Source organism: Rhea americana, unplaced genomic scaffold (genome assembly GCF_003343005.1).
Source record: "Rhea americana isolate MKP2758 unplaced genomic scaffold, rheAme1 scaffold_179, whole genome shotgun sequence".
Classification (NCBI taxonomy): Eukaryota; Metazoa; Chordata; class Aves; order Rheiformes; family Rheidae; genus Rhea; species Rhea americana.
This window is the reverse complement of record NW_028185916.1, coordinates 72,278-90,970: the sequence shown is the minus strand read 5'-3', so window position 1 is coordinate 90,970 and position 18,693 is coordinate 72,278. Positions and strand designations below refer to the sequence as shown.

The 18,693-nt window shown below is 35.2% G+C and overlaps 1 protein-coding gene across 3 annotated transcripts in view; it reads right to left on the bottom strand.

Annotated features, from left to right (window-relative positions):
* Positions 1-16,325, bottom strand: part of CTNNA3 (catenin alpha 3) — a 446,797-nt gene extending 430,472 nt beyond the window's left edge. For 2 of the 3 annotated variants that reach the window (XM_085301618.1, XM_085301620.1), the window contains exons 1-2: positions 12,046-12,145; positions 5,318-5,424 (exon numbers count right to left, since the gene is read on the bottom strand). In XM_085301618.1, the coding sequence (XP_085157744.1) occupies positions 5,318-5,424; positions 12,046-12,070 (132 nt within the window). In that variant the 5' untranslated portion in view covers positions 12,071-12,145. Of the gene's footprint in view, positions 1-5,317; positions 5,425-12,045; positions 12,146-16,241 lie in introns of those variants that run through there. The other variant, XM_085301619.1, reaches the window with a different exon arrangement.
* Positions 16,326-18,693: the final 2,368 nt, after the last annotated feature.

Sequence of the window (18,693 nt, the reverse complement as noted above, 5' to 3'; positions counted from 1 at the left end):
AAAAGGGCTTGGTTCACCTTGTTACTACTRTAAAAGTAAATCAATCACAAAACAGCTCTTTGCTGTTGAAAAGGTATTTAGTTCAGGACAACTGCAGTCCTAGACATTTGAAAAAAAAAAAAAAAAAAAAGGACGCACTTGAACTTAGCTGTCTAATGACACTGGCAAAGCCACCTGTTTATTGTTTCAAACACTAACAGCCCTTTGTCTAAGCCAGATATTTGGGGATAACAAATTATTGCCCATACCAACAAATCCCAGTTAATCATTTTCATTGTGCTTGAAAGTAAGGTCACCATATATGGAACTAAAAATACAACAGTACATGACTCGTGTATGTACAGCCAAAYCTTTTATCGGTTTGGATGACAGGTGAGAATAAATGCCTTTTAGTCTGCCTATTTTTGATCAGTGATACARGGGATCCTAAAATACATGTGTGATTGTGTGTTCTGTAAAACATTTTTATTGCTTGCAGCCATAAGCTTTCCTTACGTTGTATATATGTATCAAATATAAATAGAAGAGATGATGTTCAGGAAGGAAAAGTTCTTACACATATTTGTTTATATATACATACACACACACACACAATACACATACATGTGTGCGTATACATATACACATATATACACACACACACATAATACACATACATGTGTGCATATACATATAACATCTTTATACATATAATCTCCAAATAAATGGTAAAATTGCAGCTTATGAGATTTGGAATGATTACAGACCAAGAGCTACTAAGAAATGCTTCCTGATGAATTCATGAAGCTATGTTAATCTCTTACAGTCATAGCTTTCATAACTTCTGGTTGTATATAAATTCAAAAGAAAAATTCTCATGATACTTTGCTATGGAATCAAATTGATACCTTAACATTACTAATATTACTGTGTAATGATTACAGTAAAGATATTAAATGATTTCAATCTCTGAGGATGAAATAAAAAAGAGGATATTTTCCATTAYGTTAAGCACTGCATTTTGTGAATGAATCTAGCACAAGCTTGACAAATAATAGGCACTAGCTATGCTAATGAAACACTTCATGATCTACTGATTGTTTCATACTAATTGTTCCACGACGGAGTGCATCTCTGATAAAAGCCCAGATTTAAGGAAAGATTGTCTACACACGTTCCAAGTTGATACCATGGCAGCTATCAGTTGAACAGTGTCAACTTTGACAACTATAATTTTTTAATGTGCCAGATGCTTTTGCCATCTTGATTTGCAAATCTTGAAGAAACTTTATCTAAAAGCCTTCCCTTCAAATCAATGTCCCCAAAACACTTGGAATAACAGGAAAACCATGGACAGAGAGAAACCCTTTGAGGGGCAATCAGATGATTAAAAAAAAAAAAAAAAACTTCCTGTTCTCAATACACTGAAAACAGCAAGCAGGTAGCACATCCTCCTGAAAAAAAAMAGTTTACTATGCTGGATATGGAACTGAACTAATGCAATTATGCCACTTCCAACAGGTAAGCTTCTATTGCTATATAGCACTGCACAGCACTTTGAACTTTGGATCAGGCCGCTGTCTAGGATGCAGAGAGGGACAGGCAGTGAGACTGGTGACCTGAAAACATCCTAAATGTTGTAATTTAGGGGGATTGTGTTATATAATCCCAGGATGGATGAGGTAGTTCCCAAGTCAGAGAGGTTTTTATATGCAAAACAATGGGTCATACCATTTTCACAGTTTTAAAAAGATCACCATTGTCAATTACAGGTTAGAGGGAAGAGGGAGGGAATCTAGTAGAGTCATTTGCAAGCTGACTTCCAYACAGTCTCTTTTTCTTTATTTCCTCCCTAATTGACACTGTTAACCTAATGATTGTTCTAAGTTTTAACATAACTGGGTAGTACAAACTTCTCTTTCCCATCAGAGCATGATATTAAGACCATTAAATAAAATAGAACATATATCTCAAAATACAGTTAAACTATGTTCAGAGAAGCAGCTGCCAAATGAGTCAGGCCAGAGCACAGTACTTCGCATTTTTAATCTGTGATTTTCTTTTCTAATCTTATCTAATTTTCTTTTCTAATCACAGATCAGTTTTCATTTATTGCACTTCCAGCACCTTAGTAATCCTTTAATTAATATCGGCTTTAATCTCTGCTTTTGCATTTTCAATATTTTGTCTCCTCACATCTCAAAATTGCCAGTTTCCTTCCCTGCCACATTTCTGTTGTGAGATAAACAAACTAAATGTTGAGAAGGAAAAATCAAAAATAAAACACACCACCAGCTAAACTCTTTGGTTCAAAGAATTCAACTCTTTGAATCAAAGAGTTTCCATTTTTAACAGACCAAAGCTTTTTAAAGAAGCCTAAGACTACTATTTTGTTTTTATAGCTGAAATAGGTATTTTTTTTTATTTTTTTCTTTTTTTCTTTCATTTTTTTTCCTGGAATGGAGTTTCTTGTTGGTTAGTATTTTTTGATCCTACAAAGCACAGGTTAAGATTTTTATTAATTTATGTTCCTTCATTTACTGTAAAAATGCCTATAGTTTTACAGCTGCTTGAACACAGTCTGACCTACTGTCATTATACAATACAAGGCTTTCCAATGCAAAATCTCTTTGATCTCTATCAAAGAGATGTAGGCCTACCACTCCAAGATTAATTTCATAATCCATACACGTAAGATACTCCAGTTCGACAATTCTGAACAGACTATTCAGCTGTGACTCAGGTTTTATACACCGTCCATCATACTCATGCAGAAGATAAAGAATTAAAGGCAGACAAAATGAGTGAGACAGCTCAGAAATTTGAAAGATGATTAAGAAAAATGAATAAAGAGTTGGATAAGTGAGCTAAGGAGCAGCAAACATTTAAATGGAGAAAACAAAACTTTGTTAAAGAGAAACTAGTATTTTGATGAATTGAGTGATTTTAAAAAGTCACTCTTTCTAGAATATCTGTTAYAAAGTATTATCAGCACCTCTTCATTTTTATTAGATGCTAGAATATATGTAGCAGTTCTAAAATAAATAAAGGACTTTTCCGACATGAGAGTGTAAATAGACCTGAGAACGATAACACCAAACGTATTTGATGGTTTCTTGTCCACATCTTTTATCTCAGTATTATTCTTTACTCCGACCTTATTAAGTACTGCTTCATTAACTATAATCCAACACTATTTGGTGACCACTCTTTGGTAAGTCCAGGGAACCAGCATGCAAAGGACCAACTCCCATAACAAATCAGTAAAGATGCCATCACAGCAGTGCATGTGAAAAGAAGGTCATTTGTGGAATAATGAAATTTATCATAAATACAAGGGTCCAAGTGCAGTCAAATGAAGCCAATTAATAAATTGAGAGAGAAAAAATATTTTTTCTTTAATATCTGTTTAAATACAATAATAACAGTTTCAGTCTTAATTCAAATGATTGTTTTATTTATGTAGCATCTTTTTAAAAATTTAACATTTTAAACACTTGAATTTGCAATTTGAAAAATTATAGAAAATTTGGTGAATATGTCATTCCTTTTTTAAGTAAAAAAAGTAACAAAATAAAGCAACAAAAAGTAACAAAACCACAAACAGTCCAAGACGGAGTAAGCATAGCGCATTGACTTCACAGAGAAAACGAAGAGAAACAAAGATTTACAAACACACGTGTCCAGAAGTCAGACTGACAGAGAAGACATTATCAACTATTGCAAATGTTAAACTGTTGCATGCAGTAACAATCCAGAAGCAGCTGGACATTCTGCATTCAGTACATTTACATATGTATTTACATATATAACAAAAATGATCRAAACCATACACTGGAACAAATGGAAACCAATGACAACTGTTAGCAATTATCACTTTTGTTTTGTGTCTCAGCAGAACTACAAAAATTCAACTTTTGAAAGTGCAGTTAATTTGAAAGTGAAATTCAGAATCCAATTTTTATGCAAGTGTTTACATCTCTTGGAAGGCCACCTTGTAATCATACTCTGAAGCGGCAGCCAGATAATTGCTTTAGGGTAACTCCCCGAAAAGGAAGTAAGAATCTCCTTGGCCACTTTCATTGCAGAAAGACTTTGCACCGAGTGGAACCAAGCTACGTCACTCAAGATGTAAGAACATGACTAAAAGTGACCTATTTTAAGGCCTATGATAAGAACTAGCATGATCACATGGTAAGCATGGAGCAGATAAATATTGCTTGTCATTTATAGCTTCTCCTGCTATATATCCTTGAATATGCATCTATACAGCTAGCAATAGTCAAGTCAGCCAGTTTAAAGTCACCTTAGGCTTACCTACACAAACTGCAGTCAGCGCAGCAACCGACAAATGTTCCCATAGGCACAAGGGAAAGAATATTAAATAACCAGTGTACAGCTGTGACAAGTAGTTTGATCTGCAACATCTTGGCAAAGCTAAAAGATAGCAATAGGCTGGCATCCTTGTGCTACATGTAATCGACTAATTAGAAGCAGGTGCCCCAACATCCTTGTACTAGATAAGAATGAAATTCAAAATAGCTTGAGATGCAAAATGGAAAATGTGCTTTCAATTCTTTCTTCTACAACATACTCCTACAGAGGTCTTTTAATATTCTTTTAGTTATACACAATACATGTAAAAACTGTTCAGACCTTCTGCAGCTAAGTTTTTTCCACTGTATGGAAAAAGACATTTCTAAYCCATGTATAATATAGACACAGTGTGTGAGAAATGCTTTCATTAAGCACTCCATATTTAACTGGTGAATGTTTAAAATAAAACTTGAATATGATATCCTGAAAAGAAAGTATCAACAAATCTGACAGCATTTTTATAAATCCCTGAGTCCACATATTATTTGAGTACTTTTCCTTCAAATTAAACAAGGTTCATACAATATACAATAATTACATGATCTTTTGGCATCTCTTCTAAAATATAGAGAATGTATTTGTTTTCGTGATTCATACAACCCTTCCTAGAGATTTCAAGCTCTCCCTTTTATATTCTGTTCACTACTTAAAATATGAAAAACTTTGTGTGTTGGAACTCCATTTGTAATCCATTCTACATCTACACATTCACTGGATAATACTGTACAAGAAACTAGTTAGAACATGCTACATTCGTTTTAATACCATGTGGCAGACTTCGCAAAAATGGAAGAGACTAAATGAATTACCAGATAGGGAAAGCATTTCCCTTGGACAGTTCCTGAGCCAGAGTATCCACTCTGCTCCATGCTTTTCACAATAGTGTCCCTAGCCAAAGTTCTTCACTCTTATTCACTTTCCTCTACAGATACCCAATTTAATTTCTGCAACACTGAAATACCTGAATTATCAATGGTTCCAGTAGTTTCTCCACAGTAAATGTCTGGATCTGCAGATTCTCAGGATCAATTTTCAGTTTAACATTTGGCACTTCTGTTGACATTTCACCTAGAAACAAAATAAAAAATTAAAATAAGCGATCACGCCAGCAAGGCTGGCATGTGCCAGCCATCTCTCAGTCCCCTGAGATCACTTATTKTGGAAGAGACTTGGTTCGATGGCAGGCTTGGAATTTCGAGAAATAATCTTTCTGATTCCTTGTTTCTACACTGTGAAAAGACACACAGATTCTCCCACAAACTGTAAAACTATAAATTTACTATGTATAATGCTTTGTTCTTGTCTTCCAGATTTCTGAATTGACTTTGTACCTCAAAAAATTGTATTAGAAGACCTAAGAATATACATTCTCTAGTAGCCAGTAGCAATACTAATGAACTTTTAACCAAAATTTATATATTATATTATTGAATTGATCATAAAACAAAAATATTATTGTTGTAAACATTATACATATACTTTAAGCAGTATGTTAAATGACAGCGGTCAAGAACAAAAATATGTACAGCAACTCTTTAAAGTCCTGGCCATCAATGGCAGGAGAAAGTGAAACATTTAGTTTACCTTACACTCTGTAATACAAATATTTGCTAAGTGTCAAGATAGATTAAGTCCAGAACACCTATTACTGAAGTCAGTAATACTGAATTAAAGCTAAATAAAGTCTTCAAATTGAATAAACCATTCATTAGGAGCTTGATCCAAAGTCCACTGATACTAATTTAAAGGTTTTCATGGAATTTACTGGGCCCTGACTCAAGCCTTTGGCCACCGTGGTGATAAGTATGTGCATGCTAGGATAGAATTATCTCTGTAGTTTAGTCAAAATGCAACTAATCATTGTCCCAAAAYAAAAGACATTTTAGCAAAAGACAGGAACTTAATTTCCCATAAAACACAGCTCAGTAAAGCCTTTATAGCCAATAAAGATTTCAAACATACAAATAATGGATACCTGTCCTTTTAAAGCAGGACTTATTACAACCATTGCTGCTGTATGATAAAGTAATAAGGTACTGTGACCACACAGGCTAAAAGATACATTGYCACCTTCTGGTGAACCTAGAATTGATTTAATACAACACTATAGAATTAGAGTTTCTATAGCAAGTTTATAGCATAATAGGTATTTACATTTCACTTGCAGGCAAAGATAACATCAATGGTAATTAAAGAATTAAGGTTAGACATAATTTAGGTTTTTGTTATTCTCAGTAAAGGTTATACAAGTGCCAATTTATTGCAAGCGATGCTTGTTGCAGCCCCAAGTTCCAGTATATGCAGTTGCAGACATTCAGGCAATAGCTTCTGCTAAGAACTGATTTTTCAGTTTTAATTCAAAGTCAAAAGATACAGAAAATAAAAACTTGGGATCAGACTATCCAGAATTACACTTTTCCTTCTACTTATTTAATACGAGAACTCTAGAAATACCAATGCCAATTATTTTACATGTTTTACTCATATAGTTTTTAGACACTTGTAATAAAAAACAAGGAAAACAAATGTGAGTCTCCCAAAATTGTCGATGTAAGTGGTTCTCCTTCTGGCCGACGAATCAGTAAGGAGGGCTTCAGAAACTGAGATGGCTCCTAGTCAGCAAAGGGGCTACAGCCCCTCTGCAGCTTGAATTGTCATGTATACTCCTCCATGTGATGAAAATGCATGTGTGCAAGTCTATGGATCACACCTCTCATTCCAACAGCCTCAGGTGCAGCTGTCAAAGTGCTCTAAACTGGATCATTCTCAGTATCTTCTGTTGATTTTACTGAACTCACCATAAAACACCTATATTCAATGAGCTTGGAACAAAGCAGATTGGAAACACAACACAGCTGTAGAGGCTAGCAGTTAGGGCACGCTCCTAGACGGCAAAATATCTTGCTTCTAACCGTTGCTCAACTGATGTTTTCACTATTTCAGTTTTKGAGTAGAACCACAACAGAAAGAAAATACTGAAAGTTATCCAACTCAGAAAATCTCCATGATGGTTTAACATAAGAAATGCCCTACTAGATCAGATCAATAGTCATTCTAGCCCAATACGTTCATCTTGGTCAGACTATTTAGGGAAGACATGTAAGCCTGGTCACTTCCTATGGTCCACTTCTCATACTACCCCAGCAGCCAGAATTGTTTATGAGAAATGCTGGAAAGCAAATCCCTATCTTGTATCCACTTGAGAACATGCCATTCATGAATTTATTTAATCTTTTTGAACTGTTTGATTAAAAAAGGGGAAAAGTTAAAATACAGAACTGTAATCATTGAAATGGTAATACTTATTAGCTTAAGAATTTGAGAAAAAAAATACTGACATAAAAGATATAAATCACTATCAGGAAAAAAAAGAAGAAATGGAAGCAAGCAACTCTGTCAACAAAGATCAGCCCATTATAGAGAAGAAATGGAAGCCAACCCACCCCCATCTGACTGATGACCACTGCGCTGAAGACACATGGAAAATGATGAGAATATCAGTTTGGTGGCTTACCAGTCCTAGCTCTCTATTGTGTCTATTGATTAACAAACAACTGTTCTGCACTCTTAGAGTTCTGTATTTCCTACTTTCAGAGTCTCTTTGAGCACAGTAAAATTGCCCAGACAAAAAAACTGACCTGGAAACAAAGCATTACAATGAAAAAAAAGGGGGGGGGTGAAACACAACAGAAAGAGATCATCATGCATGCAGTCTGATTAATAAAAAAAAAACAACATGTACGTGTTCTCAGATCAGCAATGCAACTGGTTTACAAAAGCACTTTCACGGTTAAAGTCTTCTATATTCAGGAGAATATTTCCTATGTGCTTACACTAAGCACTTGCTCCTCATCCCTCCATAGATTAGGAAGTAACCAGAGTGCAGACCTTCTGAAAAGCTCTGGAGGAGGACAAACTCTCATAATAAGGGACACGGCAACTTCCATAGGAGTATTTATTTGTTGCCAGTATTAGCATTTAAATGGTCAGCCCACTGTTTCAATAATCGAATGAGAACAGATGAGACACTCATGACACCTGGAAACCCTATAATGCAAGCAGAAAACCACTGCACACAAAGGCATTACACTCAAGTAATTGATCTAAACAGCATCCAGTTTTAATCCACGTTATTTATTTATTTTTAAATCTGGCAAAGGATTTGGAAGAATTTGCAGCGTTATRGAAGTTAATAGAGGTTTTACTATTTATGCCAGCAGGGCCAGTGATTCATCCCTAGACTTTCATCTAATCATAGAAATAGATTTGGTCTCACAGACGAAGGACTAACACTAACGTAAGGACATAACTTAGCTTATGAATGTACTAAAACACATCTTCAGTTTTATCTTTATCACAGCCATGTCTTTGACTACTTAAAAGGAGAGCTTCGCTCAAGCAAGAAATAATGGGCAACCACCATCACGGCTGTGGTCCTGACTTAAAATAATCCTAATAAAATAAGGTTATTCATCTCTTCTGCTAGGAGTAGATCATTGTTTCATCAAAGCACAACTTTTCTGTTCCTTTCAACTTTAATTCTAATTAGATTTTTAAAAATTAATGACGACTTTCTACAATTACAAACTTGCACTGAAAGTAAAATGGAGGTTATGCACACAGTCTACTCACTGCTGAAATACTCCCATTCTATGATCCTTCCATCTTATTTTATCAGTTCTCAGCTTCATATATCTTCAGTTAACTGTGCCATACATACCCAAGCAATAGTTTAGATTGCCTGGTTTTAATAAAGAATTACTTAGTTTGCCACTAATCTTAATATCTTGCTAACAATCATTTTTGAAAAATTATATCTGAAATGTGAAACATTGAAGAAATACTTTAGTATTTTTCCTTTTCCAGAAACAAAACAGCTTCTTCAGGATAAAAGTTTTATACAGCTTTTGCCTGACTGTATACTCTAGGCACCATTTAGTTTCTACAGAATCATTAAACTGTAAAAATAGCCTAATATTGTAATTAATTCTCGATAATATACTGGGTCTGCAACAAAACAAGAAATGAGGCAGACTCTCTCCATCTGCTGTTCGGTGAAGGAATCAAGAAAAATAAAAGACATGATGGGTGATGATAATCTAARTCACGCACCCTTGAAATAGTATATAAATATGGTTCTGTGGCCCTTTCCCACAAATTCACAATCATTCACAGGCCTTTATAAAACTACAGCCTTTTGTCATCATGAAACTGCAATACCTCCTTGTTTCTTAATATTGTGCATATACATCCTTGGTGAGCATCTGGAGTCTGCAAAGTTCATTCTTGCAGTTCAGTTCAGACAAAAAGACACACACGTTTTGTACTCACTCAAGCAAGTTCTATTTTTACTATGTATTTAATCTGTAGTATTTCTTACTTAAATATCCATTGACTTCTCATGTACAGAAACTAAAAACGTAAGTAAAGCCAAATATTTAACTGTATAATTCCCTGGAAATACATTAAATAGAGAATTGTAAGTGAAGTGTCCATGTTTCAAGAGAGAGAGGCTGAGTATAAAACACAACCTTAAAAAAACACCACCTATCAAACTGCATCATTCTATTTTTAGCAACCAAGATTCAGAGAAGGTTCCACGTCTGCAAAGTAGATTAAACCTTAAGCTTGTCTATAGCTATGGCTATACGAGAGCTACTTCCAGCAACATTTCCAGCATGGGAGCTATCAGTAACCTGGAAACCAGGTTCCCACTGGCATTCAGATATCCACACACTTTTGAATTAAAAGATAACACATATTAAAAAGTTAAAAGGGATTTTATGTTAAAGTAATTTTACCTACGATATCAGTAACTTACTCTGGAAGTCATAAATGTCCATCATGCACTTCCCTGCTCTTCTCAATTGGTTTCTACATCTGAACTTGACTGCTATTTAATAGCTTCTTAACCTGCTTCTCCCATAATAAATCAACAATGCATAAGCCTTTGGGTGAAGCTGCAAGGTTGGCATGTAAGGTGTGGTATGTCTATGCCCRCTTGTTAACAAGTTGGTGCAGCATAGGAACTTCCAGCCATGCAGCAGAGAAGCATCCAAACTGCTGAAAAGTTTCKTCTTCTAATGAGTCCATAGAATTCCACCAGACACTCTCCTCCAGCTTCACTGAGATGGCATCAAGCCGGATCTTTTCCTAGCTTTCAAAAGTCCCTTTTTTACTAACTGGCATAATCTCTACCARCCCCCCAGTACACGGGTATCTCTTGAAATCCATCACAACTATTGCAGATCAATGGCAGATCTTCTCTGCTACAGATCAACAATGATGACCAGGTCTTTTATAAAATTTGGCAGATAAGACAGAGTTGTAATTATACTCACTTGTTCTTATTAGACATAACTATGCTCCAGAACCCTACCTCTGAACAGTCCCAAATTTATGAAGCATTACAAAGGCAATTCCCCTTTTTACAGCTCAAAAAAAATCTCTGTGTGCTGTGAATTTCTCTCTCTTTTTCCAGTTTTAAGCCCTATCATGATTTATAAAATAGCCATTTTTACTCTTTACTTTGGTCCTGCCTGGTACAACCACTTTTGAATGCAATAGTGGTCTTTTCGCACTCTGTCAGTCTCATAAATTATTATCATTAATTGAAAGTCAAAGTCAAAAATCGTTTTTATTGTGAAAGTGTTTTCATTTCCTAAAGATTTCAATTATATTCAAAGGTGCAAATAATCTATTTAAAGGTTCATTAGCTGACTCCACAGGTTTGGTGTTTTTTTGTTGTTTTTTGGGTTTTTTTTTTTTTTTTGAGAATATTCTAATATCACTGCTGAACTTCCTTAAGATAGCCTGAACATAAGAACTAACTTGCAAGCCACTGCACTGAAAACTGCAACATATTAAATTATTTGGTATACCTACTTCAGATTTTTAATTTATTAGGCTCTCGCTACCATTATTTACTGTATTAGTAAATAAGTATTTATATAGATTAAAATTTTTTAATCAAGGCAAGAGTAATGTAATAGAAAGAAAAATACGTCAGCAGTAAAGATCATTCTGGGGCTTTTCTTGATATTTCCACTCACAAAGCCAAMTTCGCTCCTTCCAGACAACATCCTCATTAACCAAACAAGTTTTGGTGCTCACCTCAGGAAAAAAATTGAGATCTCAGTCCATTTTTTTAAAAATGTACATACCTATTCCAGTATAATCTGCTCTTTAATTACAGTAGGGACCTTAACTATGAGACATTTTGGTAAAAGACTGTTACAACCTCACACTCGGCTACATTAAACTTTACAGTAGGCAATTTCAGCACTGTAGACCAGCAGCTCTTACAMCACTTAGGATGTTAAGCACATGTCATAAGATATGGTTCTTCTGTCTCAGAAGAGCCAGAAAAGCAACCACCTGCACATTTCAAGTGCAGCATGCTTTAAGATAACACAAATTTTTTCCTTCCAGCAGGTATGTCCAAACTGAAACTGCTGAGTGTTTTGGCTTAAGAAAAGACACACGAAAAACAAAGAAGTTTGCATCAACCTGCAGTACAATGTGACCATAGTATCTGCAGTTTTTAGATAATGTATAAGTACACTGTACACAGACATAAACCAATTAGTTTCAGAAAGCAGAGCCTAAAGTATTCCGCATAAATAAGGCAAACAACTTCAGAATCAAATTCCTACCAAATCATTAGAAAGCCAATAGCATATCACTCACCTATGCTAGAAAACAAATGGTCCATACGCAGCACTAAAGTAACTATGTAATTTCCTTGTGTTAGGAACTTCAGTGCAACTGCTCTGGCTCACTATTYGGCTTCTGAGGCATCTACAAGCACACTGCCTGACAAGCTCTCTAGTGTATTTCAGGATGAGTGACAGGACACTGTGGTTGTTGGAGGGGGATGGGCATCCTTAAAGCTATATACTGAAGCACAAATAGGCCCTCAAAAATTTAGAAGTTAAAAAACTCCTTTAAATTCATTTTGAGCAATCTGATGACACGAAACATGCCAATGCCGTTACTTGTGCTTATTCTTGTAGTTTTCAACACAGCTATTATTTTCCTACACACTCTGGCTGTATGCCAGCTTCTGTCTCAAGGCAATGGCTCAGATTCAGACTTTTGAACCAGACAGCAAAGGGATTCATCAGACGCTTATCCAACCATTTGGCACCAAATTTGTTTTCTTTCTTTTTTCTATTGTATGTTATCCTACACTGACATACACTATAGCATCCTATCAAATTCATGAAATGCACAAGCCTACTACCTTCTAAAAAGCAGGAAAGAGACCAGAAACTGTATTTTATAAAAACAAAGTAGTCCAAACACGTATTTTTAAACAAGGAACACATGTATAAGACACACAARGACTTCCAAGGCATTAAAGCACTGCTGAGAATATTTAATAGAATATTGTACTTAATTTAATATTTATTATATAAACTTAATCAATTGGTGTTGACACCACTCTGGAACTAATATTTGTCAGCCCTTTTGCTGCAGAATCAGTACAGTGAGTGCAAATCAAGTTTTATAGAAGCAACAGTAACAGTGACTATGTTTTCCTTTAATCTGCTAGCTGATACAAAAAATGAGATATTCAAAAGGCAGAGGAGTTATCTGCTAAATTTTGCTAGTCTTGTTTGCAATAGAACTACATGGACTTTTTCTGCTTGATGGCCTACTGTATTTTGTGGGCACTAGAGTGTGTGCACTAGAATGGAGCAATATGTCTGACACCTGGGAATGATGTGGCCCATTTAACACTGAGGAAAATTTATAATGCACCTCATAAGTTATTTAGTTTCATACAAAGTGATTAGGCTACACTAACATTAGATTGTCATTTTTTAATCATTACTAAGAGGAAAGATGTCTGCTAATGCAAAGGCAGCACAARGGAAAAAACAAGTCTGAGAGCTGAAGAAGGTGGCAAGATTCAGATATCAGTTAATAAAATTTATTCACTGAAAGCTATTTTATTTAACCAGGCCTCATGTTTAGGTAGATTCCTAGAGAAGTAACTGGACGACATTTTTAATGCTGAGAGTAAAAAACGTTTGTAACATTCAGAATGGCATTCTCTCTTCTTGTTTAACAGTAGTGCCTACTTTTTCTATAGTGATTTCCATCAAAGTACTTTTTGTAAAAGTACTTCTCCAAAAATACCTGCTATTATTATACAAAGAAACATAATCCCAGAAAAAAGAAATGACTTGCTCAAGACCACACAGAATGCCAGTGGCAGAATCAAAGACGTAATCATCTAGTCACTAGAGCACATTACTCTGACTTTCTTAACTGTGGTCGGTAGATAGGCTAAGAAGAGTAAAACATTTCCAGATGTTTCCATTTCCAAACATAAATCTAAAGAATATAATCTCATCTTCCATCCTCATGTCAAAGTTACCCAAATATTGTTATTTTTTATTCTTAGTAAGGTCAGTTAACATTTCCTTCTCCCTTAAGTATACTATCTAAAGTATTGCCTTATCTGAATGAATACATTTACAGCCAGTTGAAACACAGATTAATTCTAGGAGACATTCCTGCAGAGGTGTGAATCATACAGTCTGACTAGCTGCAGAGCTTTTGGCTTTGCACTAACAAGTCAGGCTCCGCTCTTCAACCAGTAGCTATCTAAAACTATGCATTACAGCCCTGAGCCTGTAGACACAGCTAGAAAAACCTCCTCCATTTAAGTATCACCACGGGAATTTCAGAGTCTGACAGTGCTCTCACTATATTAGCACTAAACCACAAATTTCACAATGAAAGTCTAAAGGACATACATCATTACAAGTGAGAGTAGGACCAAACTAATCCTGCTTGGTTTAGGATTGAAGCTAGATTAAAGCATTTCCCTCTTTTCTAACACTTCTCCAGCTACATTTTTCTAGGTACTGAAGTTCCAGGTCTCGGAACTGTATTTGCGATATTTGAGATATTGAAAAAGCATTTACTTCAAAAAAGACAAAAAAAGARGAGTTTTCATTAGCATTCTTTGGACCCATTTCAAACCCTCCCTTAAAAAAAAAAATCCTTTAATGAGAACTTCTCTGCTGTTTTCACTGTATGCACTTTGTTTGAGCACTGAACAAGCATCCCTCTATTTAAGTGGCATACAGTTCCCACAAGAATGGCTATCCTGTGCTGGTAATGATAGGTTAAGAAGGTTTGGCKCCAAGCCTCCTCTTTCTTATCACTTTTAAAGTGTTCCTATCTCTATTCAGAACCAGAGACTGTTAAATAAAGTTCAAGTTGACCTTGCACTAAAAATAGTGTATCACTCATCATTAAAAACAACTAAACAAACAGCTTCCATGATGTACAACTGAAAGGTTTTTAAGTGTTATTTTTCTTAGAAGGAATCCCAGAGTTTCCTCTTTTTGTTGTGTTGAATGTTTTCTATTGCAATATTATATTATAACCAGTTTTGCTTAACAAATGTTTATTTTTTTCTCAATTGGAAAGAGATCACAAAAAAGTTTTTCTTTCCCTCTACAACTGTTGCTCTTGACAACAGAGTTTAGTGTTTCATATCTATGTATGACACCAGTTTGCTTCACCATTAAGTACCATTCTGCCTTTGTATCATCCAGCAACCCAAGCAATATAAATCACTCTCCCCTTCTGTCTATTGACACACACACACACACACACACACAAAAAAAAGTAAGGGTAGTACATACAATTGCTGTTTCTTAACTTTATACTTTGAGAGATGCATGAGAAAGAAGGGAAATGTCTCTCAAACTGCACTGTCCTTTGAGTCCACAAATAGCTACTTTGTTATCACCTGCAAAGGTACTATCAAAAAACAGGGGACAAAGAGAAACAGTAYTTAAACAAAACCATAATCCCACTACCACACTATGCTGTATACCTGGACAGACCTCTGCTTTTAGGACATAGCTTAGATCTTCCACAGAGGCTCCTGGCACTGCATGACACATTTCCTCAAAACTCAGGTACTGATTCCAAATCAAAATACAGCTCAAAAGAGAAACCTACTTAGTTGCTACATCATTTCTTATCAAAGAGCCTCAGAGATATATCTAAAGATATTCCTGTCCCTCTTACACTCCCCTCCTTATTCCAAGTCACTCTCAAAGGGATCTAGCTTAATAATAACTCTACAATAAGATTGTTCCATATTGGATTAGTTTCCTAATATGGACCAACATATGAGAAATAGGAGAAAACAGTGGCAATTCTTTATATTTTACTTTTTCTAAATAGTAGTCATCACGTCTAATTCTTTGCTATTGGAAGCCTTTTGGTCTGCACCAGCTCTGAACATACCCCTTGTCTTTAAGGGGAGAGTTCTAAATGGGTTTTATATAATGGAAATTTGTCTTCATGTACATAATCTTTTTGAAATATCGTCAATGCATCATATTGAGTGTAAGCACCCTTCATTATTCCTCACTTAGGAACAGCGCCYTTTATGTTTTAACATCAAAAATAATTGCACAAAGTTGCTTTGTACAGTAATTCAGTATTTTCAACACTGAGATGGTAACCTGTACTTGCATAAACCTTCCCTGCACTAGAAGCAGCATCCAGCAAAGAAAATGAGTGAAACTTTGTTAAAGGAACAGCATTCATATAATATTTTCTTTCCTTTTATAGGATTCCGATATAAAATCAAGTGAGAAGTGGCTTCTTGCCACTTTCTACTTCTACAACAGTCCCACTTTTATAGTGGGAATCAAATCAAAATTTCAGATGGCTTCAAGTGACAAAAATCACAATGATTTCTTACATACTCAGACCATAAAAATAGGGTTTAATTTTAAAATTTGAGTTTTGAGGGTCATTATTTGATTAAGTCTATAGCTCAATGCATAGCTTAATGTTCTTACACCAAGTGGAAAATCCCCTTCATTTGCCTTCAATCTTACCTTTTGAATGAAGAATCTAACAAAAAATCCTGGAAACAACTCTGTGAAGAACCCTTCTTGAAGCAACTTGACTCTAGAGGCACTGAGAGTAAGACAGTAAGTTTGACTGCCTGTCATTTTTAGTCTGTGAGAAACAAAATAGGAGGAGAAAAGAGTCAGAATGGGGAGGGGAGTCCCATCTGARACCTCTTTATAAACTGTTAGTTCCCAACTTCACTGACAACTTGTTACTGAAAATATCACTTAAAGAAAGCCCAAGCTGATTCCTAGTCATGCAAACAGTTTGTCACTGAGCTTTTAGACCCTAAGTCAGACTCCACTGAAGTCAGTGGCAAGACCCCCTCAGAAATCAATGTGATTTAGATTGAACGTAAGAGGGAAAAGGGGAACCAGGAAAGTAAAAGTAATTATTGGGAAACCCAGGACAAATATTGTTGTGATTCATATACTCTAAAATTTCACACAAATCAGTGTACAACCTTCTTTATTTACCATTGAGAAGCATAAAATGCATTTCCAGATTAATAATCCCACATTTACAATTTCCAGCAAATTGGCTATTTAAGAAACAGACATCAGTGAAATTTTGCTAACTTTTAAGATCAACAATAGCATTGCAGTACATGTCAAAAAAACTGTGGATGTTCTGAAAGGGTAGAAGTTGCTCAATACTTCCTATGCAATTATCTGTTCTGCTGCTTTAGATTTTAATGATCTTAAACCATTTAGCCTTCAATTTTTTGTATACTAGGTCCATGTCTCAGGTTGAACTTTATTCTTGGAAAAATTCAGACAAAATAGTTTGGCTATTTTTAGCTGATTTAGATGAAAAGGGCCCAGGCAGCCTTAAAGCCAAGGTACTCTGAGACTGGCTAACAGGTGGATTGAGGGGGGGGGGAAAGACCTGTATAGTAGATTTTGTGACTACTCATAGGCAAGAAGAGACAGAAGTAAAAGACAGGACTGAGATAGGTGGAGGGCATGAAACAATTCACATTTGGGCCCTGTCATAGAATATCCAACTGATTTCAGGAGACCATTCTAAGGGTTCCTGGATTTAATTAACTTTAGCTAACCTAAAGCTTCATAGAAGAAAAATATTTGAAAGTCAGGTAAAAGGCAACACTACATACAGAATATCTTATAGAGGAATTTTTTCCCCTCTGCAAAAGCATCAAATATTGTTCATAGAAACTAAGCATATCTCTCTAGATGATAAAGTAGTTTATTATGGAGAAAGACACCTGATATTGATATGTTTAAGTTATAATTTTATTCATAATTCATTCCTCTCAGAATTTTAAGGTTCAACCATTAAAGAGAAACACTTTATTTGCTTACCTCCAATTCATGAATTCAGAAGGCATGAACAATAAGCAGAGCAGCGAGTTTCTAGACTAAAATTTAACTTCCTGAGCACTGTATTAGAACTATGTGATGCAATATGAGTCTAAATCTTATTAAGTGCTGCTAATCAGTACAGAATTTCTCAGCATTCCTAAGCTCTATTTGCTTCATGAATTTCATTTGAAAGTTAGGAACAAACAAAAATGCAGTTCACTTCAATGCATAGAAACATCCAAGTTACACAAATATAGTTTATCGAGATCTTTCCTACTACTGATTTTTTTTAAATCATTAGATCTTTATAATTGCACCAGTGCTTCATTTATGAAAAAAAAATGTTACAGCGGTCAATGGTGATCCTCGTTATTTTAATACACACATGAAGGAGAAACTAGGAAAACGCTTATTTTATTTCATGTTCTTTTTCCTGCCTTTGCATTATCTAATAAGGAATCGGATTCAGCTGCCTAGGTTAAGCATCTAGTGCCATTTTAGATGCTGCAGGGGATCCATCCTAACACCCTCCAGAATGCCACAGATCTCCCACAGATCTTTATCACACATGCCAGTGCTRGATATAAGATGCTTCGTATGACCAAAAGCATCAAAAATGTCCCTAGCTACAGACACCTGAATTATTCCTAAGTTTTCTTTAGTTTATCAAACCTTCCCATTAAGTTGTCACTATAAAGCTCTTCCACTATAACAGGGGATTGTTAAACTTTTAATGTGGTAGGCATAGGTTATTTTAAGTGAGCACTACAAATTTTTAAGCACAACTGCAAAAGCCACTGCAGCATCAGGTCTGAAGCACCAGTGAAATATTCTACACATAATATCTAGAAATATTTTTAACAGTAGGAATTTCTGTAAACTGCTATATACATACTATACCTACTATATATTTATACACACACACACACACATATGTACACACACAGTTCACACTTTGGTTATCTTCCAGATTTCTATAAAAGCCTTCTTACCACCTTATTCAAAACTCATTAATGTATGCTCTCTGTTAACTWTTTCTAATCTTTTATCTCATAACTTTACACCTTGCTAAATTTAATCCTGATTTGTATATTTAGATAACTAATCTATT